A 24698-nucleotide genomic window follows, 5' to 3' on the forward strand; every position below is an offset into this window, starting at 1 on the left:
TATTAAGAGCTTTGCATTGTCTAAATCCAGAAAATGCGTCATTTGAATGTGTGCATACAAAGTAAATATATACTTTGTTTATGTATTAATATTTGTTTTTCGTTTCAATTGTGGTTAGTTTTTAGTACAACGAATAGAATAAAAAATAGGCCTCTGACTATCATAGAGCCCCAGGCCCATAAAAAGCTTAATCCGGTCCTGTTGGTACCGATGCTTTTTGTGTTAAAGAAGCTGCTGAAAATACAATATTTGCCGCTATTAAGCCCTCGGTAAAGGTTACTCCAGGTCAAAACATATGTGACATTACTCGCCTGCAATTTTAATTGACATTTATAGATTAAAAAAGTCACAAGATGCTAAAAATTGTATTAAGGTTTAATTAACATGTATTTTTGAAAACATTGTTGGTAAAATTTTGAAATAATCACGTGAAAAGTACCGTGTACCAGGACCGACTGAAATTTCTTGAAAAATAATTCGGTACAGAGATTTGAAACTTTTTTTTAAAGTACCGACGGTACCGGCATCGGTATTGAAATAATACCGCGTTACAGTAATTCGGTACTATAGTACCGCGGTACTGCCCACCTATGTTGAGTAGGCCTACTTGGTATACCAGTACTTAAATGTTTTTTAAAATGAGTAAATGTGCTTGAGTACTAAAATTACTAGGCTACTTGCATACAGCTCTGATCATTGGTAATAACTAGGGTGACCAGTTTTTTGACCTAAAAAGTTTAAATTTTGACCTTGAAATTTGCAAATTTTGACCTTGTTTTGACCTAAAAAGTTTAAATTTTGACCTTATTTTGAAAAACGCTATACTGATAGTCTCTACACTGTCTACAGCAACTTTCTAATCTAAAGCTGCATTTAAAATTGACAAAACGCTTTTCTAGTGTTGACTTTTTTTCGTTTCTGCGTATTAAGATTGACAACTTGCAGTTTCAAAGCAATGCCTTCACATTGTGACGTCACTAGACGCGCTGAAAGGCCTTCCCTCTCTTTGTGGCTTTGGTTTTAAGTATAATTTGGGGCACTGGAATTGTTTGCGGTACAAGAAAAGAGAAAAGCGGAAGAATAATATTACAAAATGGTTACAGAATTACAAGTTTAATAGATTTTGACCTAAAAAGAAGACCTAAAGTAACAATTTGACCGTATTTTGACCTAACGTAACATTTTGACTTTATTTGACCTAATAACTTCTATACCACACGTCGTACAAAGCTGAAATTTGTTTTGTGCTTGTTTGATAGCATTCTGAGCAGGTTAAAAAAATTGACCATATTGACTTTTGGTTGCCCTAGTAATAACTACCGAGTTGTGAGTCGGCCACATCTCTCTGGATATTATCAAGTGTTAGGCAAGCTCAATCGCTGCAACGTCAACGCCCCAACGTCACTGCATCGCTGCAACAAGAAAAAAATTTAACATGTGCTCAGCTAAAACTGCTATTAGAAAATTTTGGTTGCTTTGTTGCATGAAACTACCAAACATCTGGCAACTTTGAGGAGTGAAGTGTTATACTGTAGTTGACTTGGTGATGGTGGTATTAGCCTCTTTATCTTCGAACTGAGGAAGTATTTTGCACAACTTAAACCTGACAATGATTTCTCATTGCTCAACGCCCGGTTACCGAGTTTGTTTTTATGCAACTTTCGCAAAACAGGCACTTTTCTTTTTTATCTCCTTGCTTTATGCGATACTATTAACAATTCTTACGGACACATGAGCGTCGTTGATGATTTGCTCTTGACGATACAATGGCAGCGCTGCCAGGTGCCAAACTCAGATTTGCATCACAGCGAACCCAGTGCTACTGCTAATGTTTATCTCCAAGCGCCATATCAGCAGTCTACGTCCAATCGTAATTAGTTGTTGCGCCACTACAGACAGCCACCTTATGCTGCCTCAGAAAAGATGGATTCAGCGCTCGTAGGCTACTTCCAGGGCTGCTGTTAACGCTACTGTTAAACTAAACTAAGAGCTTTGAGCATATGAGCAAAAGCACCCCGTGCTCGTCGCGGAACAGAATAATGAGCGGTTTATGGGGATTACATGTGGTAGCGTGTAGAAAAGTTGGATCAAGTCATAGATATCTTATATGGATCAAGTGCACTGCCAGATGACGTCACGATTTGAGTAGTTGGGGTCTAGCAGTAGCTGCTCTAGCACACAAAGGCATCCTATAGTTGTACACTTGCATACTAGACCAGAGAGATTATAAAACTTTATGGGTTATTATGATAGCCTATACCGGTATACTAACTTTTCTGTGGTCTAATATACAAGTGCACAACCAGATAACGTTACAATTTGACTAGCTGGGATCTAGTATACAAAGACATCCTGTGGTTGTACACTTGTATACTATAGACCCCTTTTCTGGAGCTCCTGCATCAGAATGTCAAATGATCGTGCTGCGTGCTCCAAAAGTAAGAAAGACTCCAAATTTTGGCGTGATTGTGTGCACTGAAGCGTAAAGTCTTTATTTGTTTGTTATAAATTGGCTTTCAGAGGACTGCCTTTTTTGTTAATTTCTCATAAATTGTTGTAAGTTAATAAATGTTAGCATGCTTGTCACGTTGATAAATCCGATTGTGAGTGCAGGTGCCACACTTTCACTCTCCACCGAGGTCCATTCTCAAGAGCCAAACTATAAAGTATGGCAGCTTTGGACAAGAAATTGTGTGTGCAAAATTACAAATTGCAATGAGCTTGCAAGACCGTACTTTCCAGATGAGCAAACAAGGTGTAATACTGAGTTTTGATCGCCACATTACGTGGAGTATCATATACCCTAAAATATGGCAGTTTTTTGAGGGCCATCTTTTAGTACACCAGATGAAACAAGCCGATGGCTCGTGGCGATGATGGCGAAAGCTTGTGTAAAGTAATTAAAAATGAAAGTTAACCATAGAGACCTAGAGTGCCATTCTGAATTTTTGAGAAGTAATAAATCGTGTGTGATACTATAGAGAAACTTTAAGATTTGACATTACATTCAAATTATCACATTTTTTTTGCTATTATGAATTAGTGTGAATACAAAAACTTATACATGTGCAGTGATAAGTCTTGTACATATGCCACACTAACTAACCACTTTGGCAATTTCTAATAAACAAGCAAACAACTAAGACTAAAGTGTCTTCACTAGTTTACACGAACGGTTGTGCACCTTTTACCATCGACATGCACCTTTTTTGACAAAAGTTATTCAAATTTAAATATTTACTGAACTAAATTGACCATTGATTTCTAACTTTTTGCAATGGTGAAATCATTTTGTTGTCTGCATGAAAACAAGTCCTCGCTTGTATGTGTATACCAGTTAAATGCTTTTACAGTCTGTTTGTCATGTAGGCTCCATGCCAATTTTTTTAATGGTTGTAGCTTTCCATAGGATAAATATTGTAAACAGTTGGTTAATGTTTAATTTGCTTACCTTAATTACAATGATTTGTTTTGTCAACTTTTAGACGAAGAAATATAAAGGAATGGCAAATATTATGGAAAAGTCAGTCTTTGGAAAATTTTTTAAATAAATTATCTATAGCTCACAGATATGTATGAAATGATAAAACCTAGCTGTTGATTGTTGTAAGCTTTTTGTTTGACACAACTATGAATCTCATGTACAAATTATTGCATGCTAAATTTGTACTTGAACTAACTGTTGTCTGCAAACAATTGTTACTGCAACTCCAATTTTTTTAATTTCATTTTCTGGAAAACCTTATTCTTTGAATTAACTTTAAAAGGGACAAAAAAGAAGAGTATGATGTCATTGCCGAAATTCCAAATGATATAGCTACGACTTCAAAAGCTGAACAAAACTCTAATTATGCCATGTCTAACTCTGAAATAATTCAACAAACGTTTATGAATGAAACATTGCCACCACAGCCTAATGGTGATGAGATTGTCTTCAGTGAGCCAAGGTATCTTCGAGCAAGACATATTGTATGTATATCCATTGGAAGTTTGATGTTTTTAAATAATTTGTTTTTTAAGCAATGATGACTGTCTGCTATGCTGCTGCCAATATGCTCCCGGGGAAGCTTCTTATTCTTCAAATCAAAGAACAAACAGCTCGCAACACTGCTGTAATGGTATAAATTCCCAGTTTTGCCTTGCTTTTGTTTTTGGTTAATGTATAAAGTGCTACAAGTGCTTTATCGGCAAATTGAATACTAAGACCTTTGGAATACGTTTTGCGGACTTTAGTACTTTTTAATGTCAGCATTAACACTGGGTTGATTTGCAAGACTTCCAGCGAATAATATTTTATTTTTTTCTACAGGACCAAGAATGATACGCCAATGTTTTTCAAATGCTTTTTTCTATGCCATAATTTTGATTATAACATTTTTTCTAATTCTGCTGTTACTTGCCGAACTATTGTTGGACCTCAATATAATTGTTGTTGGTGAGTATTTTTATGAAATCCAATGTGAACAAATATGTATATAACATTGTGGGATCTTATCGTAGTATTCTATCTAAAAATATTAGATGTATTGTTTGATATGGTTTCACAGGAAATTTTGCCAATTGCTTAACATTAGAACGACCAAGTGCGTCAATTGACGCATTTCAAGTATTTAATTTCTTGTATCTCCACCGGGCATCATCTTTTTCTGCTGAAACTTTTTGACAAATATTTGTTTCTTACAACGCTCAGTTTGTCTGACTTTTGGGGGTTTTATAATTAAAACAGCGAATTTAAGCATATATCCACCTAGAATGACCAAGCGCGTCAATTGACGCACGTAGCTTAAAATTTCACACTAAGTCTACAGAAGGTGTGATTCCAATCTGCAGACTCATTACAACGTGATAAAATGGAACAACGATAATCAAGAAATGATAATAATCAGCATTGTCTGAGATATAATTGAGCATGGTGAGGTCTCACTAAAATTGGGATAATTTCTGTCCGGCGTCCAAATTCACGGAAGAAATTCGGGCTCAGTCAGCGGGTTTATTCGAAAGTAGCTAGTGCTCGCGAGCAGTGGACATTTAGATGGAGAAAGTACAGAGAAGGCTGTACTTCAAAAATGTTTTTCTTGCTACATAAATGAACGATTTGTATTTTACGTGTATTATGCGTCAATTGACACACTTGGTCGTTCTAGGTAGTTTGAAAGCGCGGTCGTTCTAGTGTTAATGCTATTAACATACTATGCATTATTAATTGTTCTCACATAACTACACTATATCTTTGTTAGCTTTTATGTTTGTTAAAAATTCTTAGTGAAAGACAACTCAGTAGCGTTGATAAATACATCAAATGACATCAGCTTCTCAGCTAGCACTGAACAAAGTTCTGACCAGCTAACAACTATACTTATTCTGCATTGGATCAACTTTTCAATACTCTCTCTGTTTCTAATTGAGGTATCCATGAGCATGTTTATGGAGTTGATCAAATCATTTCACATTATGAGGCTGCATGGTTCATACACAATATATGCTTATACCTGTACATGTATTTATCATATATATATACTTTGTTATAAATAATACGTTTTACTAAGCTGATTTTTATTGTCTAGTGTTCAAAACGACAATGAGATAGTGTCACTGATATGGTTTTATACATACAAAAGTCTTATATGATAAGTTTTTGTATGATTTTACAGGTGCTTGTACGTCTTTATGCTTGGAGAACAGCAATGGCACGAAGCTTAGTTGCAGTGAGTATTAATATGATAATGTCAATAGAACCAGTGGATTGTAATCAGTAATACTGTTAGGACTTAAGCTTGATTAAACATGGTTTTCAACATGAAATGTAACAGAAGAAATGAAGTTGTGTACAGTACTTAATCCTTTGCAATGTAATCAGTGCTATCTGCATGTTAGAACAACAGGTTATACTGAATTTCTAACAATGTATGCATACACTTTTTTCTGCTAATTAATAGAAGTTATAAAGATTGGGTTTTTGCAGTTTGTGCTATTGTCTTAGATTCCGGTTCAAGCATGTCTTTGAATTAACTTAATATCTTTAAATGCCCTTGGGCTTTTTGCACTTTATTGTAAAACTTTGTTTAGTTTTGGTTATGTTGGTTGGCTTATTTGTTTTTCTTTGGATGTAATGATGTTGGCTGTAACAGTTATACGCCTACGACACCACCTGAGAGTTGTTATTTATAACGTATTAAATTATGACGTAAACATATGATTAGGTTTTGACTTTCAATATGCCACAAAAGTATGTCATTTTGCTGACATTACGTCTTTAAGTAATACTCTGAGACTGAGTGATTATATATCAATTTTATAGACAAAATCTGAAAGTTGAAATAATTGGTGTGGTTTGCTTATACTATTTGGTGACTTATCAGTTTAGTGAATATGAATACTGTAGTTTAAAATAAAGATTTTAAACCATAAAATGTTATTTTTTCAAAAACTTAAAACAAACAAAACTTTCAAAGTGTTTTCATGTGCTCATGCAGCACTCACCATCATCTACCTAAGATATATCTTTTTTATGACGTTTTTTTGAAAGTTTCATACTTGCCTCAGAGCAAAAATCCAACCTAGCATTGAGTTCTCTAGATAACATCAGGTTGCCATTGATAACATCTTTACACTTGTTGACAAGACAAGTTCTTAAAATCTTGGTAGACAACAAAAACACCCTGACATTCACAACTTACCTGTGTACCGTGTCCGTGTAAGTGTAGAACATTTTAACTACAGGAGAAATGCAAACATAAAGTACAAGTACTGGTATTAGAAAAGCTTAAAAATGTGAGATTGATTGATTGAATTCTTATTGAAATAGCAGGTAACAAAGACGAACTTTGTGGATGGGTTGTTACTCATCGCTTTTAAAATGGTTCCTTGCTGCTAAAGCAATATTTTGATAGCAAATTTTTTTCTGACAGAGTGTATCCAATGCAGTGATGCATAAATCTAGGAAAGCAGTAAAACACTTGAACAATGTTTAAACTATTGCTTAACATCAGTATTTTTTGTTTGCTTAATATTTTAACTGTATGGTAAATTTATGTGTTATTCATAATAACACATAATTATATTCATTTGTATAACTGCATGCCATAAGATGTAGTCATGTGTGGTCGTGTATACATTCCATCACAGTTGTAAGTTTTACACCATATGACACTATGACAGTATGAGTAAATCTTTCATTAATACCTAACATTGGTCTATAATGACATATATCAGGGGTGGGCAAATTTGTTCAATGAAAGAGTCACTTGCGGAAAAATATAAACACCAGCGAGCCGCAAGATCAGTAATGATTGTCAATTTGGTTATTATACTATTAGTAGTCATTTTGGGATATTACTTTTTAACTAAAAGACCCATAAAAACATGTTGGTGAGGTGCATTTTGACAACCTTTGCCATAGAGTATAGAATCTATACCTGAAAACAATGTCGGAATCGATGTCTAGTGTTACGTCATAAACGAAATCCTGGCCTAAATAAAGAAAAACTACACAGAAACTTTCATAAACGGTACTCTTGGTAGCCTTTACATTTTTTGGAATTTTACGATTCGACTAGAAGAGCCACAAAAAACATGCCGGAGAGCCGCATGCGGCTCGCGAGCCGCAGTTTGCCCATGTCTGACATATATTGTGTGTACATGGAATTTATACATACATTTTTGGTGTATTGACATCTATTTTATCAACTTGTGTTTAAGTTGCAAGTGATATCTTCTACACAAACGCTGTATGTTTGTAGTTGTAACACACGGTTTGCTATAATGTATGTGTATGCAGTAGTTTGTTATAATTACATTAATACTGTATATGTGTACTTTTAGGTGTGGGACAGTGCTGCTGTGGCAATGGCATTTGTTTGCAACCTTGTCGTCACATTGGCTGTTGGATACAATAGTCCTTACAATGCCATTTCATTAATAATCATTTTTCGAGTTGTTCGATTTGAAAGCATAATACGAAGTATGTGGGTTTAAAAACAATTTAACTGCATAACTTTCTTTCAGGTCTGTGCTTGTGTAGTGAACCATATATTTCACATACTACCGCCTTAGTAGAATTACTTAAACACAATGTATAAGGTATAGTAAGAAATAGGGATGGGCCGATACGAACCCAAACCCGAATAGATTCACCGAATACCGCCTTTATGGAAGATTCGGGCGAACACGAATACCAACAATGGCGAACCCGAATACAATATTACTTATAAATTTACTTATTTTCGTAAAAAATGATGATCTAGTTTCCCGACAATGCTAAACTAGAGTAAGCAGTACTTACAATGAATGTCGTTTTCCTAACGATTTTGCTTTTTCGATCGTTTTTTAAACGCTATTTTTCGAAAGAAAGCGATTTGTTTATCGATTACGTCATTTTAGAAGCAAGACTTGAGAACTTTTGGAGGAAATTATATTGTTTGGTTCTAACACGAATAGATTCGGGATTCGTTCGTGTCGACCTTCATGATATTCGGGTTCGCATCACATCCCTAGTAAGAAAGGATCCCTAGTAAGAAATGATCAATTTGAAAGGTATTGCATCATTGTTGTATAGATGCCACTGCTGAAGCCAAAAACAACTACAGAGAACGGTTGGCCAATGTTCAAAGTGGGCAAGCAGAATATCAATTGAAGAACCAAAAGTTGCTGCAACAACTCAAGGAAAAAGATGTTAGTTTAGTTAAATTTGAACTCGTTAAAATATTGACTCTTAATTTATCTCACAGTCTACACCCCTTTCCGAAGGAAAAATACATTTCATACCCATAAGCAACAATAGCTTGTACCTTGCATTAATGCCTGCATAAATCCTGGCTTCGATTTTTGAAATAGCAAACAATGTTGCTTCTAATTATGATAGTTTGGAGGATATCAAACAAAATAACTAAACAAGTGTTTTCCCACCTTTTCAAAAACATTAAACCCTATTTAAAATATGGGCTCTACCCCTACTAACTTAAAGCTAAAATTACTTTTACTGAGTGATAATAACATTTATAACAAGTCACCTACTAATGCTTGTGACTTACTTCAATCTTCCTAACAACAAAGTATCCAGTTGGTTATAAAATAGTTTGTTTTTGTTACTTGGTTCTTTTCATGAGACACAGTTCTAGATTTGACTTCACTCAGGAAGCACTTTGGTAACTGTTTTGAAACATCAATATTTAGCACATTAAAGTCGTTTTTTGGTCAGTGTAGTGACATTCCGTTGTCTTCCTTTTCTGCCTCGCGCATAATCACACCGCCTTAATTGGTTTTAATCTGTATTCAGCAATAATTATTGTTATTTGTTATTCAGTAGTAAGTGTAGTGTCGGCTGTTAATGCTAACAGTTTTTCTGTATAAGTGTTGTATAGTTTACAGTCACGTCTTACGTAACTAATTATATTTTATTTTAGGACTAGCAATTCTGTTTTAATAAAGCCTTAGTTATTTTTGATTTTATATCTGAGTTCCAAGGTCATGACAATTGGATAACACTAAAGCCAGAATTAACCTCAAGTAAACTTGTCATGTTGTAAGAAACCGATGTTTTTAATTCGGAATATTTCACTCTTACATATTCCTTACTTAGGCTTTACGCAGTGCAAGGTACTTCAAGCAAAGGATGTGCAATGATTTCTCCAATAAATTTGTCATATAAATAATATAAAATTATCCAATATAAATGCCCAATGAATATGAAAGTTGCTAAGATCATAATCATGTATAACATCTGATAAATGAACTATTTTTGGTAACATGGCATGTATCAATGTTTAGTTTGAAATCAAGCAACTTCAAGCGCATCTTGGTACAGTTGATGGAAAGCTAGATACTAATATAAGGAATGCTCTCAAACCTGAAGAAAATCAGACGCGGGATAAATACGAAAGTGAACTCGAAAGAGCTATTGCACTGAGCAAAATGGAATATGAGGTTGTTTTTGGTGGAACATTTTTTTTCTGTTTTTCACTTATTTTGTAAGTTGTAAAATGAAAAAAAATTTGAATAACATGTCTGCTCAACATAGCTTCAATAATTTGTTTTAAACAAACACAGTCTTTTTCTTGTAGAGGTCTATAAATTGTAGACAATTTTATACAATATCAATTACCTTGTCGTTATTGAATGTTGAAAACTCTCAGAAATTTTTTACTTTACAAAAGATTTGAGAATCAACAAACCAATGAAAATATAGAAAGTTCAATTTTCAAACAACCCAGGCAATCGCTACCCATCCTAAAAATTTATCTTCTTGGAAAACCGTCTATTGTTTATATGCAATTTAATAAAAAAACATCTTCCATGATGAACCACCATGTTTTTACACCTCTTAAGATATTCAGATACTTTAGCAATAAGTTTCAGATACTCACTGCTCTTCGTTCAAACTTTGTGTATCAATTCACGTGCCCATTTGGTAAAGGCATATCTACATTTCTAAATCTACACACCAGTTTTTGCTACAGTAGTGGAACTGGAACACATGCATTTTAAAAGAAGACTATGGAAAATCTGCCATAAAAGATTACGTCATCAAATATAAACGTTGACAATCTTACAAGATTACCATAAACAATTTTCACATATTAAAAATGTGCAAAAATGTTCATGATCAAGTAAAGTCCATGTGGCCCTATTAATCAAACAACAGAACTTCACTCTAAAGAAACAAAAATTTGAGGTGGAATACCCTTGTTATTAAAAAATTTTTTACATGACCTTATAGACGGTGACTAAGTTGAACTGCTCACATCCTTCATTTTGTAGGTTATATCTTGTATAATAATTTGTTCGTCTGTTTTTCATGCTTAATAAACAACGAACTTGCTGAACTACATTTTTATATCAAACTCTTTCGTTATTTGGTCAAGATTCCGTTATGTTTGGTTTCCCAATAGTTGACAAGTTCTGACACTGATTGTTGTTTGTAAAGGAAGCCCATTGTTTCTATTATTTATTACTATTAGTGTGATTTAAAATTTAAATTATTTTTTTTCGCACTTACGATGCACTGGAGAAAGTTCAAACATTTTAGTTATTCCTGTTAGTGAATAAATAGGTTTAATACTGCACATGCTGCGTTGATTGCAACATTTTCATGCAGCAAAGCATTTTCATTTACCCCCAAACTATACTTCTTCATTGTAAATATATATTACAAGCCTAAAAATCGATAGAGACAAAACCTTCAATTTAACATGTGGAAAAAAATTATTTAAAATTTGATGAAAAAATTACAAAAACAACAGAAAGTGACATTTTAGTATAAAATCAAAGTACACAATAATTACAGTTTTCCTTTTATATTGAAATATAACTTGGAGAGAGTTGAAATTGCGTTCATATACCAAATTGTTGCAACAATAACAAGTACAGAGAGTTATCTTGAAATATGGTGATGTTTTAGGCACTTTGGAATGGAATAATTTTTACCGTCTCATACTCTCATTATTACGACTCTAAATTTTTTTTTAAATAATCATAATTAGAACACAAGCAGAGGAATTTTTAATCCGGCATATGCTCCGAAATCTGAATATGACCTTCCCAGCGTTACGGTTCATCACCGTGAGAATTCTATCAGGAGGTATTACTATGATCTACTTTCCCTCCCACATAATGTTAGTCATGATATTATCATGTCATTCTGCTCAGCTGATTTATTAATAAGGGGTAAAAATGACATTGGTTGAATTTAGACTTGCCTTCTCAACGGCATTTACTGCTAATATTTCATTGTGGCAAGTAGCCAGCAATTAACTCTTGAAAATTACATGATGAGTTTCATTATTAACAGTGGTACTGTATTGACGTTTGGTAGTACTTTCGTGTTCTTTATTTTCACAGAACTGACCAACCTTCTACAAGCAGAGGTAGCCAGCCATACCACAACATCACTCACGGTATTTTCTTTGGATGTTGCTAGTATATACAAATAAATCTTAATTTTGGTTGCTAACGGTTTGCAGAAATTGTAAAAAAATCTTTAAATAAAAGATTTGCTTTTTAACACTTTTATTAGCAATTAACATATGCCTATTCAAAATTTAAAGTTAACAAAAGAGTATAATTGCCACATACAGCTACCATTTGATGGATGCGGAATTTTGAAAAGTTCAAGTTTTAGGCTCAAGGAAATGTGGCTTCTGAATGTCAACATTTATTATCATTTAAAATGATCGTACCATAATTTATATGTAGACCAGCTTCATTCTGGAATGGAGCCCACAGATGATACCTTTTCCTTGCTCCAAAGCAATAATTCTAACAACACTAATGTCCAAGAGTGGACAGTCAATTACTGTTTTGCTTCAAATGATGACTCTGCGGATGGAAAGCCACGGAAGTTTCAAAAAGTGTTTCTACAAAAATCAGTCAGTGCTAGTGCTAGCCCAATCTCACTATCTCCTGAAAAAGGAAAAGATCCGACTGAAACAAGATCATATGCCAGTGATGACGGAATAGGAATGGATGATTCACTCCCACGAAACAATTCTGCAAGTATGAGCATTAAAGCAATATACATTTTTTAAAGAAATGCAGTGTCTCATGTAGACACACACAAAACGTGTTTTATCTGCTTATGTCAAACTTATTTATTGTTTACATGACAACCAATGCTCTTACAGGGCCTATAAAAGGCATATTGTCAACGACTATCGATGAACCATTTTCCGATCAAGGCTGTATCTCGTCTTCCTCAATATGTTCTGAATCTGGCTACCACAGCGATGACTTTGTCAGTGGTCTTGAGAAGAAGGTGGAGGCAATACATGGCAGTGGCAGTGAATCTGATCAGATCAGCACACATACTGTTGTGTCAGGGCCACTTGACACCACAACATCAAGTCATGATAATATTGAAATGGTGCGGTTTAGCAACGAGGTAAACGAAAATCATGGCGACAAAGAGGTACGTACTAAAGTTCGCAAAGCTCTGTAGTATTGTTATGCAATACATTATCATGAAGCAAGTTCTTTATTGTAATTTGTGTTAATAGGAGGTTTAATACGTTGTGAGGTGTGCCGGATCTCTCTTGAATGCCTTCCAGACCAGTGCAATGATGACAAGTTTTGTAAACAAATTTATATTTCATTTAAGCGAATTGGTTGGCTTGCTGACTATTTGGTTATAGCACTCATGTAAATTTTACCACTTGCTGCCAAGTCAACAACAACATTTGTACTTTATCTTGCAGGGTATCGTAGTTAAAACGTGGCAGTAAAAACAGTAGTGCATATATACCATCATCTCTTCTCTCAGGAATTACCATTTGAAGCATAAGCATTTTATAAAACTTGTACACATACCGAAACGAAACTCAGTACGTAACAGAATAAAGATGTACAATCTACCTACTTAATATCAATTCCCGAAAACCATATATGGGTAATGACAGTCAGTCCTTTATTAATATTGCTATAACCAGCCATATTCAATTTGTCATCTTACATTTTGGGATCAATTAACATATTTTCTGTTTTGACATAGTTGCCATTGCTTCATATTATTTGCTTTCTGAACAAGTTTTTATCGAAGTGTTAAGTTTTTGCAGTTAAATATAATTAATTTTCTTGCTCAATGTTTTTATAAATTTACTTATTGCATTTTGCGAGCAAGATTTGTTGTACTTTTATTTAATGTTTAAATTGTGTGTTATAACTAATAAGTGTTTCTAATTTTGATAACTTACTGACAAGTTTAATCAATGAAGATCATTTGCTAATGCCTCACTTTTTTTCGTGCGTGTTGAAACAAGATAAATAGTTTGAATATGGAGCCAGAAAGACCGAGAAAGGAACGTAGTTAAATAGCCAAAGTTGGATTAAAATATGTATTGTTGGAATAGATTCAAGTCTAAACCAATTTTACTGTAATATTAAGAGATTTGAGTTTATTCTTGTAGCATTTGGTCTCATTCCTGCTTTGGTCATACCCGATTTTCCAGTGCTTGCCAAAGCAGCTATAGCGGTAGATACTTCATTACACAAAATAGCAGTCTTGGTGGAGTGCGTTGGAGCATGTCGCTTTTACTAGCAGATGGTCACGGCATTGCACCCCCATGGAATCAGAGGCGCACCTAGGGTTTTAGTACTCGGGAACAGGGGCAACATTTGCTTCCCCACTTGTCAAAATAAATAAGAAAAACGAACACTAAATGAGCGAACTATAATGAAATTTGCATAATTTCCACGTTTGATCATCCCGTCGCCCGACCAAGAAGTGCAAATTATAAAATGAAATCTAACATTTTTTTCGTACAATATTAGCTGGCAATTCATAGTGTACAATTTTGAAATATTATATATATGCGTGTAACCCACCTGTTAGACTAAATATATTTTCCCAAATCACATAACTGTTATCCATGGTACGTACGTAACGTATTTACGTTTGTTTCACACATAGGTGAACAGTATCGCTGTACTATAGTACCGAATTACTGTACCGCCGTACTTTTTTTATTACCGGTACCGTCGGTACTTTTGACAAAAAGTATCAAATCTCTGTACTGAATTACCTTTTTCAAGAAATTTCAGTCGGTCCCGGTACTTTTCACGTGATTATTTTCAAATTTTAACAAATATGTTTTCAAATATACGTGTTAATTAATCCCACTGTGCAACAGAAAAAAACTTCAGAAGAGCAAAGAGGTGTTTTTGGATATTTCTGGTGCGCTGACCATGAATATCAACTACATTTTTTCCATTCAACCTCCCATCTTTTGCAATTTTGATTTTAAATTTTCGCAAAAATGTGCGTATTTGCCTTATTGCATGTAACATTTGAAATATTCTATTTGCTTTGTTTCGCTTTTATCTTATGTTTTTGTGCCTAAATGATTGCTGAAGTTAAGGTTCAACACGTATTGCGTTGATTTTTAAGTTAAAAAGCACAATTTTTTGTTGGATTAACTGTAGCCTATAGCCTATACATTCTGCTTGATTAACCGTATAAAATATGTCTAAACAACGGCGTTCTTGCAAAAACAAAGCTGATACTTTTTGCTACATCTGCGGTAAAGTAACTTGCAATAAATACAGAAGAAATCTAAGCAATAAAATCAAACGTTTGTATTATGCATACTTTGGATGTGCAGTTGGTGACCAAGACAAATAAGTTATTGGGCTCCACATTTTTGTTGCTTAGACTGCAGTACGAAACTTAGTGGATGGTTTGCTGCAAAAACGTGTCTATGGGATTTGCTGTACCAATGGGATGGAGAGAGCAGATTGACCACATCACGGACTGTTATTTCTGCTTCACCAAAGCAGAAGGGTATAACCAGAAAACTAAAAAAGGTATTGCATACCCTAATCTACCATTTGCTATTCGTCCGATTCCACACTCTGTGGAATTGCCGATTCCAAAGTCTCCATTTAGTATCCGATAAGCGATGATTCTGCTAAAAGTTCTGAAGACTCAAACACTGACTTTGACCCTTTTGTGAGCGAAAGAAGACCATATTTTATTATTACTTATTCACAGGTACAAAGGGAATTGGTCAGTGGGAATGCTAGCTGACTACTGCTGGTCAATACAGCGAGATAGTTCTGAACTGTGGAGCATAAGCGACGAAGACGCTAAGAGGAAGAAGTAATAGCAAGTTACTGTGCATAAGACAGTGTTTTGACAATCATGTTTGTCCATGTAGTAGTAGTGGTATAATCTACTTCATTTTTGCTTAGTCCGTTTGCAAACCGTACCAGGGTAGTTCTACATGTATCGCATCCACAGTTTTCAGTTAAAAACACGCAATTACTTAGTTTATAGCAGCACATGCAGGTTTGCAAGGATACCAAGCAGCGATTGCATTAGTTAGGCTTTGAATTTTGATGATTAGACATGCGTGTAAAGTTCATTTTATCGTATTTTCAAGCATAATTTTGGAAAAATTAAAAACGTTTTTTTCAAAAAATTCTGACGTGATCGTGAAAAACCAAGCCCACATTGGGAATCAGCGACCCCGAATTTACAAAGTAGCCTACAACCTCACTAGTTCTTGAAGTTTTTCAAAGTTGAAAATTTGTTGCACGGTGGATCCTTAATAACAATTTTAGCATCTGTTTCTCTTTTTTAATCTAGAAATGTCAAGTAAAATTGCAAGCGATTAAGGTCACATATGCTTTGACCTGGAGTAACTTTTACCGGGGGCATAATAATGGCAAACAATGCATTTGCAGCAGCATCTTCTACACAAAAATTACCGAGTATCGACAAAGTACCGAACTACTTTTTTGAAACAGTACCGAATACTGGAACCGTCGGTACATTCTTTGCCAAGTACCGGTACCGTTACCGACGGTACTTTCATAGCACCGACTGTCCACCTCTTTACAGTACTTGTTTCTTGCAGAGTCCCAAAGTCCGAACGTGTGCAATTGCGTGTGGGTGCAATTCCGTTTGGGTGCAATTCCTTTTGAGTGCAATCCCTTGTAGATGCAATTACGTGTGGGTGCAATTCCGTGTAGGTGCAATCCCGTGTAAGTGCAATTACATTGGGTGCAATATCATGGGTCTAATTCCTTGGGTGCAATCACTATGGAACTGATGGACACATCAATCTATTTGTTGCTTAAAAAGTGTGGCAGATTGTTGTGAAGAAACGTATGCAAACGTGGATTTTGTCTGTGATGACATTATAAAGTCAGGTTTCCTTTCCTAAACTTTAGTTTACACGTCTTATAACTTTTACTTTGCGACGTCGACACCCAGATGCCTGCTGAACCTAAAAGATGATGCATTTTACTCAAGTTAGGCAGCTTCGTGGAATAAATAGATGTATATAAAAATAATACGTAATGGACATACATAGGCTATTTGTACGTAACTTAAGCAATTTATTTTCACCAGGGCCCGGCCATATTTGAACATTTTAGCGGCGATTTTCAAACGGACGCTGTGGAAATGCCAAAAATAAGAATAAATAAAACAATATAACCTAAAATCATGTATCTTGTGCCAAAGAAAACAAATCAGCAATGTAATTTATTCAGCTGACAAACTAGTAAGTGATAATGTATATAATTAATCTCAGGTTACGGCGATTACAGTATTCCGATTATAATCTGAAAACAAAAATATTGTAGTAACGAATCTGGGGATTCCTCCAACGTGGAAATGCAAGTTTCTTGTACGTATAGCTTAGTACGGTTAGTATACATTATACAGTAGGTACTTAAAGTATAAATTTTGTTATTGGCGTCTCTATTGATCGCATTTTGAAATAAAAATGATTGGATGTGCAAAATTTACCTTATACGCCTGAACTGATAGACTGAGTACGTTACAGTGGTCACATACAGCGCAGGTTTGCTTGTCTTATTTTAACCACTGGCGGCGGTAAGCTGTTGATATGCAAAATTAGACCACAGGTACGGGCAGACTTGGCTGTGGCGTAGCCTATTTAGGTTTGCGTAAACAAGGTGCCAAATGTTTTTAAAAGTTGGGCTAAACTTTGGCTGGCTCTTCCCCGCGGTTTTGTTTTTTTACGCTTTGAAAACTTATTTAAAAATCCTAAATGAAACGTTTTCTCATATTTATAAGTAGACTAGGCGGGGCGGCGGTTCGTGACGTGATCAGTGGCAGATTAGTTTTTCAACAAAGTGAACAGCTGATGTGGAGTCTTTCCAAGTAGAATGTACATTGATTTTTAGAAAAGAAAATGGTATCTATGTTTCGTATATTTAAAAATTGGTTGTGTGTGTGAGGATTGCGTAATTTATGTTCATATCTTGATACTCTTGAACATCCTTGATATAAAAAAACAGTGAACTGTCCAGTTTGCAGCAGGAACCAATAACAGCATTGTGCTACTCAAGCAATGACAGTCTGCTGTTCATTGCATCATGAACAGCAGCATTTCATTTACTGAGCAGAAAACAGTCAAGATCAAGGTGTTGTTTAAAAATAGCAGGCTGCTGTACAACAATAACAGCCATTCTTATGATAACGCCACTGCCTTTTCAAACTACTAATCAGCAACTACGTGCCGCCACCAATTACAGGGTGCTACTCAATAATAGTATGCTGCATGAGAAAAGTTTTGCATGTGCTCAGTTAAAACCGCTATTAGAAGTTTGGCCTATCATTATGGCTGAATGTATAAAGCCAGCCGTGCTCATTCGCCACGTTTCGATGATTCTAAACATATTGCAAAGTTTGCTTAAAACTTTTCTTGCTATGATCATGTCCTTAATTTATATTTTAAGCAAAGCATTGTGGTGTTTCGCTTTACTAGGTACTACAAACGCAATGTCATATTTTACATCTTAGACCAGTACAAAAAGTTTGCTTGAAATATATGTCGGGTGTGCAGCTGCATGAAATACAGTCTGGGGAAGTTTAAAGTAATTTGGGTAATGTCTGAATGTACAATTTCAAACGCTGTATAAAGCAATTTTAACCTGTCTATTGCTGTATTTGTTATATAAAGCTATGTAAAAGAAAAAAATGGTAATCTGAAGTCTAGGGCCCACTGCCTATGCTACAATTTTCTGACTTTGAAATGCTTTTTATCCCATCTTGATAAGCGACCCATTTGTTTTGGGCCTTGCGTTGTTTTTCAGAGACAATAGCTTCCGTGTTTGGAGTTTGGTTTGTTAACTATTTGGTTGGTTTGCAGTAGGCTACTAGCCTACAATCTTGTATGGAAAGTTTGTATGATATACACCGGAGATCTCCGGCGTGGCAAAGGAGCAAATATCGTTACGCCACGGGCGTCAATCTCAGCTTTGGCCTTTCTAATATGACGTCATAAAATCGTGTCACAAAAATCACATACAAAGATTGCAAATACATTGAAATTCCCTTTAATTTCTTATCTGACAATGGCTGTGGCATGGATAAGCAGTGGAAGCCAACGGCCTCTGGGCCTTAGAATCGGATTCAATTATTAAAATAGGAATTAGTTGCAGTGGAAAATAATTAGAGTTTTAATACTGGTGTGGCGTAAAACATAGACTCTGTTGTTTTGGGCGTAAATTTTCCTGTGCTAAAATGCAGGCTCTTCATCAGTCAGTAGGATAGTCTATTCTAAGGCCCTTGGCTTCCATTGCCTATTGTCACCACTGCCACTGTTAAGAGGTGAAACTAAAGGGAATTTCACTGCATTTGCAGTCTTTGTATGTGTGTTTCTTGCCACATTTTCTGACATGATTTTATGACGCCACGCTAAAAAGGCCAAAGCTAATACTTTCGCCAGTGATGTAATGATTTCTTCTCCTTCACCACTCCAAAGATCTCCAGCGTATCATACAAATTTTGTATACAGGGCCTATAAAGTGTTGTTAGCAAAGTAGTTATGCCTATGATATGCTTTGCAGTTACGAATCAAGTTTTCTGATAAACCACAGTGGAAAGTATGACACCTGAATGCATGAGATTCTTCAACAAGCACACTGAATATTTTATTTCCCCTACCGATCTATATAATGAATAAACAAAGAAGTAAGGCTTCAGTGCACACCATCACACCAAAATTTGCATGTTTGCATGAACGATTTTTTGTCAAAAACTGCCTTACTTTCCAGTCGGGCTGATAAACAAAATTGGGATCATGATTACATAATTGTTATTCTAAATTACTTTCAATCATCATCATCGTCGTATAGTCTTCACACGTTCACCGTCATATTGTCAATCCAGTTTTTGAAGTTTTGGCCGCATTGATTGACGGTGCTGTAGCCTCCAGTCAACTTTGTATTGGGGCATTTTATCACGAGGTGGTCGGTATCTTGGGGAGCTTCGTTACATGCATGGGCATGTAATTCATTGGAATTACTTTCAATGAAGCATACTTATTATTACTAATTTCTAGATGCATTAGATTGTCATTGAAGTTTCATGTTTTGTAGTGTTGTTTCCTGTTTGTAGTATTTGAGTAATTATGTATTTGAGTAATATGTTAGGAGTAGTAGTACAGAACTAAGCACTGGTCAGTTATCACGTAATAGGCCTAGTACTGGAACTTTACATGGCAAGCAATCATGTGTATTCGGGTATATACCGGTATGTGGTATATATGATAAAAATGATGATAAATGGTGAATTTGACAAGACAGCAAAATATTGAATGTACTGACCACTAATCAATCAAGATTGCTAGGGCAAATTACAATTTTTGTCCAATCATATTTTGGATTTTTCTCTGAAAGGTTCAGGTGAAAGTGCAACATGCATTGCTTCACTTTTTCTGAACCTCACTGAAATTTATTGTTTTGAAACTTGTAGTTAGTTAGTTAGTTAGAAATTTGTAACTGTAATTGATAATGATATAAGGCTTTTAATTGACTTTTGGAGCATACAAGCATTGGAAACAGCAGTGTACGCAAATTAAATTTTGATGTTGCAAAAACATGCTTTTGGCCACATGTTGAAATTAAGTGATGGATTTCATACAGCATGCCGGCTCCTCACGAAATTGCATTGAAGCAGTATTTGGCTGAGCATAATGAACATGGTTTAAATTTTTGCATTATTGTATGCTTTGCATATCATCTTCCGAATTTCCATGATAAGGTATACCTGTACCTGGTACTAAAGAGTATTGTGTAAGTTATGTGTGGCTATCCTCCTACAATATCATGTAGTGTGTTGATTGGTCATTTTTTGTTGGATAAGCTCTGACTTTGCATTAATGCTACTGTTTGCTATTGGTTTGCACTTTGCAGGGATATATGAGTTTTCAGCACACATTTGTTAGTTATCTGTTCATTTTAATGAAGTTGTATGTACTACAGTTCACAGCTAAAAGAATTGACAAAATGTGAAATAGTTGCATGTTTACTCAAAATGCTTAAGAATCAGATAAATGTATCATGCTTTGCTTTGAGGTTCTGCACATCTATATAAAAAAAATCAAAAAACCAAAATAAAAAATGTGTGAGAAACGGAACTTGCACAAAAGCTAGTTCAGTAACCAGGGCTCAAGTGATGAGGAGTTATCGCCAGGTTTAAGTTGTGCAAAGACTTCCTCAGTCCGAGGATAAAGATTATCATACCATACCATTGCAGCAAAGAGTCATTTTGACATGCTGCATTTAAGCAAAGTGTTAATGGTCAGACTCCCGTTTTCATGTGACGTACTTGGATTGAAGCAATTTCAATTAAAAGATTGAGCATGAAAAGATCATTTATCATTACTGCTGATTTAACATAAAGAACAATCAAGGCGCAATAATTTCCTGAGGTGCATCATTACCCTGAAGCCCTGGTTGGTGGTGTGGTGATAAAAATTTTATCTTTCCACCAGAACGTTTTTGCACTGGGCTATGCGGCATGAGTAAGCCCACATTTTTACCATAAATATAGAGGGAAATAGATTGCTTATAAAATTCACAGAAATTGGGGTAGAAATAAATTTGGAGTTTTTAGTAATTATATTTTTATCGCATTACCGGTACAATGACTTAAAAATATAAATAACTTTAAATAGACCCTATGTTTATTTTCACCTGATAATGTCATAGTTGACGCACCAATCGTAATTGGGACCGAATTAGTTTTCTTGAAGTTTGAAGTGAGGGCTAGGTCCGCTTAAAGCTAATCTACAATTAATTACATAGTACGCCCATGTGTGAGATAATTGTGGTTGAGTAAAATAAAACTATTGTTTATCCACCAGCACAGCATCTAATCGTATATGGAGAAAACAGTTTAAAAGTAATCGCAGTCTACTTCATTTAGATTACGTCACTGGGCAGTGTTAAGGTTTAATAACTGCGGGCTAGTTCAAGGCGTGGCTAATGAGGCATAATAGCTATGAACTGAGCGAATGCGCATGAGCTCATTGGAATGACGTGTTAAAAATAACAAACAGGCAACAATGGAGTGGAACGATTTAAGCGTTTCTAGTTTCCTTACACCAATACTGCTGTTGACTGTATAAAAACACATGTGTAACTGGCTAGGCCTCTGCCCTTTCTACTCCCACACAAAACAAGGGAAATTTTGATTGCTACATGGGTGTCACACGGCTTGGAGATCGCGTCGTCCTCAGCGTATAACTTCTCATTCTGTGCTTCCATTTCTTTGACTATGTCTGTGGTAAGTAACCAACGCCTTGCTCTGTGTCACATGTTGCTCTATATTTAGTTTGGTCGCGAATGCAGAGCATTATTTATACAATTGATCAGGCTGTTGGCATTTCCATATGAAGCTTTCCTGAGCTCACATCTTGGGATGGACATTACGTATGCTTTGCGTCATAGAATGAAATTAATGCCGTAAACAAGTCACGAATTACTGCTTACATTCACCGTTATTTTCCAAATTTTAGTTTTGCTTGAAAATTTCATACAAAACAGCCGAACGCTGAAACGTAAAAATTCTATATTAGGATATACAAATGAATAAACAATATTAATAGAATACCTGTAATTGTATTGCCGTCTATGTTATGCTTTTGTCGTTTGTTGCCGGTCGATTATATTTGTCGTCGAAAACAAAATAAGATCTTCGTTTTGTGTCATTACACCACTGTAACATTCAGATCTTGTTCAAACAAATACATGAAAAGGATATTCTCAATTCTTTGGAAAACGAATGTAAAAGTTACGTCATTTATAGATTGGAGAACACTGATTCATAGTCTTGACGCAATCTTGTAAGCAGGCTAGGAAATTTTAAAACGCATTACATGGTATTTGTTGTTTCAACAAGGGATAGAATTTTTAATGTAAAACCGAAGAACAATGCACAATTTCTGCCGACTACTTTCTTAGTCATTCCACTACAGGAAGTTGGCTATTCTAGAACCCGCATTGCAGTAGGTGATAGTGGTACGATAGCGGATTGAATGTTTTTTTTGCTGGATTGCGGAAGACGCTTTTACTACTTTAGTTTTGTGCTAAGCTTGTTTGTAGCCCGAGTAACAACAATAGAAACGTTTGAACGAAAAATTCTACATTACATACAGTTTTTAATGTGCAAGTCATAATTTTGCATCCTACTCTCATAAACAAATTATGAACGCACAAGTATATATACAAAAAGTATACCGCTTAAAACCGTAAATTGTTTTTCGTGTAGGTTTGACGCAATGTTATTAATTACAGAGACGCCCACAGGGCTATGGCTATACAGCAAGATGTCATTTGTTTTTGTCATAGTTCACGACAAGGCTGCATTTATTGCTGTCATGTTTCGACGTTTTACAAGAATGATATAAATGTTTAGACAGGTTGCTAGGTTTTCATAGGGGCAAGATCGCCAGTTTCATCAATGTTCATCACATAAAGTTCGGTGATAAAACGAAAGGTTTATTGATCCAAGGCTTTGGTAAATTTGTACTATTACGTAACAAGCTCGGCAACCATAAATTTAAAAGCGAATTTATGGAAAACTTAGCAATTTTGCCGGAACAGCTGCCGACTCTTGTGTGAATAGCGAGGAAAGAAACTTAGTGTGTCGTTTTACGTAAGGTGCTACGTCAGATGCTCGAAATTCCATTCATTATAATCAGTGAATGAATACTCGATAGCGTTCGATATTTCTGAACAAGTGTTATAAGTGACGTGAAAGAATTTCACTGTGAGGATTGATAATGTACAGGATTTTATCGCAATCTTGCCCGTTAGCGCTTTAACAGAATTAAAACCAAGATGGAATACTGTTTGTCGAAACGTGCTGAATTTAATGAAACTTAGAAGCAGAACGTGGGCAAAGTAGATCGACAGACATAACTTAACCTAACATGCCCTATCTGTGTGTTCATAACTCAGTGGTAAGTGTGATGTGTGTCACAGGAAACGCAGTCTGTGTTGTTGAAAATATTTAGCCTGTACACAGTCAGAAATGATTACTTGGGATGGTTTTATTGCTAATATAAGTTATAGCCCGGCTCTTATTCCATTTGCTAAATTATATTTTTAGTACAGCTGTAGGTTAGTAATTTATGACAGATGTTCAAAAACCTTCATATAAAACTGTCATATAACAGCTAAAGAAATTTTTCGTGCCATATAAGTTTCCTTGATCCAGAATAGATAGGGGAATGTTTTTTCTGCGAAGTTTTGTTTGAGATATGGACAATATCGTAAGGATTTTCGATGACTAGAATTCATTGGTATATTTACACTTGTTGTTGGCGACCTGGAAAGATGTAAAGTATGTAATTTCCTACGTGACCGCCAACCGCGTAATCCGTTCATATTCCAGCCTACATAGGCCGTTGACTAAGTTGTATATCAGTTTACGCTTAATTCGTTTGGGCAACACTTAGTTCCGCAGTGTAGGAGTAAAATTGGACCTGATAACTGAAATTATTCACTTATCTTGCTTACTTAGGCATTGGTTTCCGTTTAATTTTAGCCAAGCTTGAAAACAATCAATAGTCAGTCGTACTATCAATCTTAATCTTGCAAATGCGATTTAGCTGTTTGGTCTTATTAAAATTAACGTTTGAAGCATACGATTCGTTAATGTCTATGACAGAACACACCAAAAATAGGGATTTGCGCGATTTTTCATTTATTAGGTATGTTCTAGGCTAGTCATTTGCTTCGTTGAGTGACGTTATATGCAGCATCTAAATCTAAAACAAGGTGGGCTATTTATTAAACGTTAGTTAAAAAATTTCTGCATACAAATTTAATCTATTTTTGCTGGTACGTACAATAAAACGTAGCCATTTTTTTTTTAATTTACAAAATCTGGCGGATCTCTTGCGGTATTGGTGATATCCTTGAACGTTTGAAGAGCCCATAGA

General features: G+C 35.3%; 1 protein-coding gene across 3 annotated transcripts; it reads left to right on the forward strand.

Annotated features, from left to right (window-relative positions):
- Window positions 1-2163: 2163 nt before the first annotated feature.
- Window positions 2164-13722, forward strand: LOC143465037 (uncharacterized). 3 transcript variants are annotated; one of them, XM_076963157.1, is made up of 14 exons: window positions 2484-3523; window positions 3768-3947; window positions 4021-4118; window positions 4310-4435; window positions 5264-5406; window positions 5652-5705; window positions 7822-7960; window positions 8555-8670; window positions 9766-9921; window positions 11478-11575; window positions 11836-11891; window positions 12190-12489; window positions 12618-12901; window positions 12990-13722. In XM_076963157.1, the coding sequence occupies exons 1-14, from the start codon at window positions 3504-3506 to the stop codon at window positions 12996-12998; spliced, it is 1779 nt and encodes a 592-aa protein (XP_076819272.1). In that variant the 5' UTR covers window positions 2484-3503; the 3' UTR covers window positions 12999-13722. The 3 variants fall into 3 exon arrangements, with proteins under 3 accessions (XP_076819273.1, XP_076819271.1, XP_076819272.1); XM_076963158.1 differs by lacking the exon at window positions 2484-3523 and adding an exon at window positions 2164-2438 and having other exon boundaries at window positions 12618-13722; XM_076963156.1 differs by having other exon boundaries at window positions 2483-3523; window positions 12618-13722.
- The last annotated feature ends 10976 nt before the right edge of the window (window positions 13723-24698 follow it).

This window comes from Clavelina lepadiformis, chromosome 7 (assembly GCF_947623445.1).
Source record: "Clavelina lepadiformis chromosome 7, kaClaLepa1.1, whole genome shotgun sequence".
Taxonomy (NCBI): Eukaryota; Metazoa; Chordata; class Ascidiacea; order Aplousobranchia; family Clavelinidae; genus Clavelina; species Clavelina lepadiformis.

Excerpts from the sequence above, each read along its gene's own strand:
- LOC143465037 (XM_076963156.1), top strand. The coding sequence starts at position 3,504 with ATGGCAAATATTATGGAAAA. Across the intron at positions 4,436-5,263 it reads CCTCAATATAATTGTTGTTG|TGAAAGACAACTCAGTAGCG; the intron begins GTGAGTATTTTT and ends AAAAATTCTTAG. Across the intron at positions 5,706-7,821 it reads TGGCACGAAGCTTAGTTGCA|GTGTGGGACAGTGCTGCTGT; the intron begins GTGAGTATTAAT and ends GTGTACTTTTAG.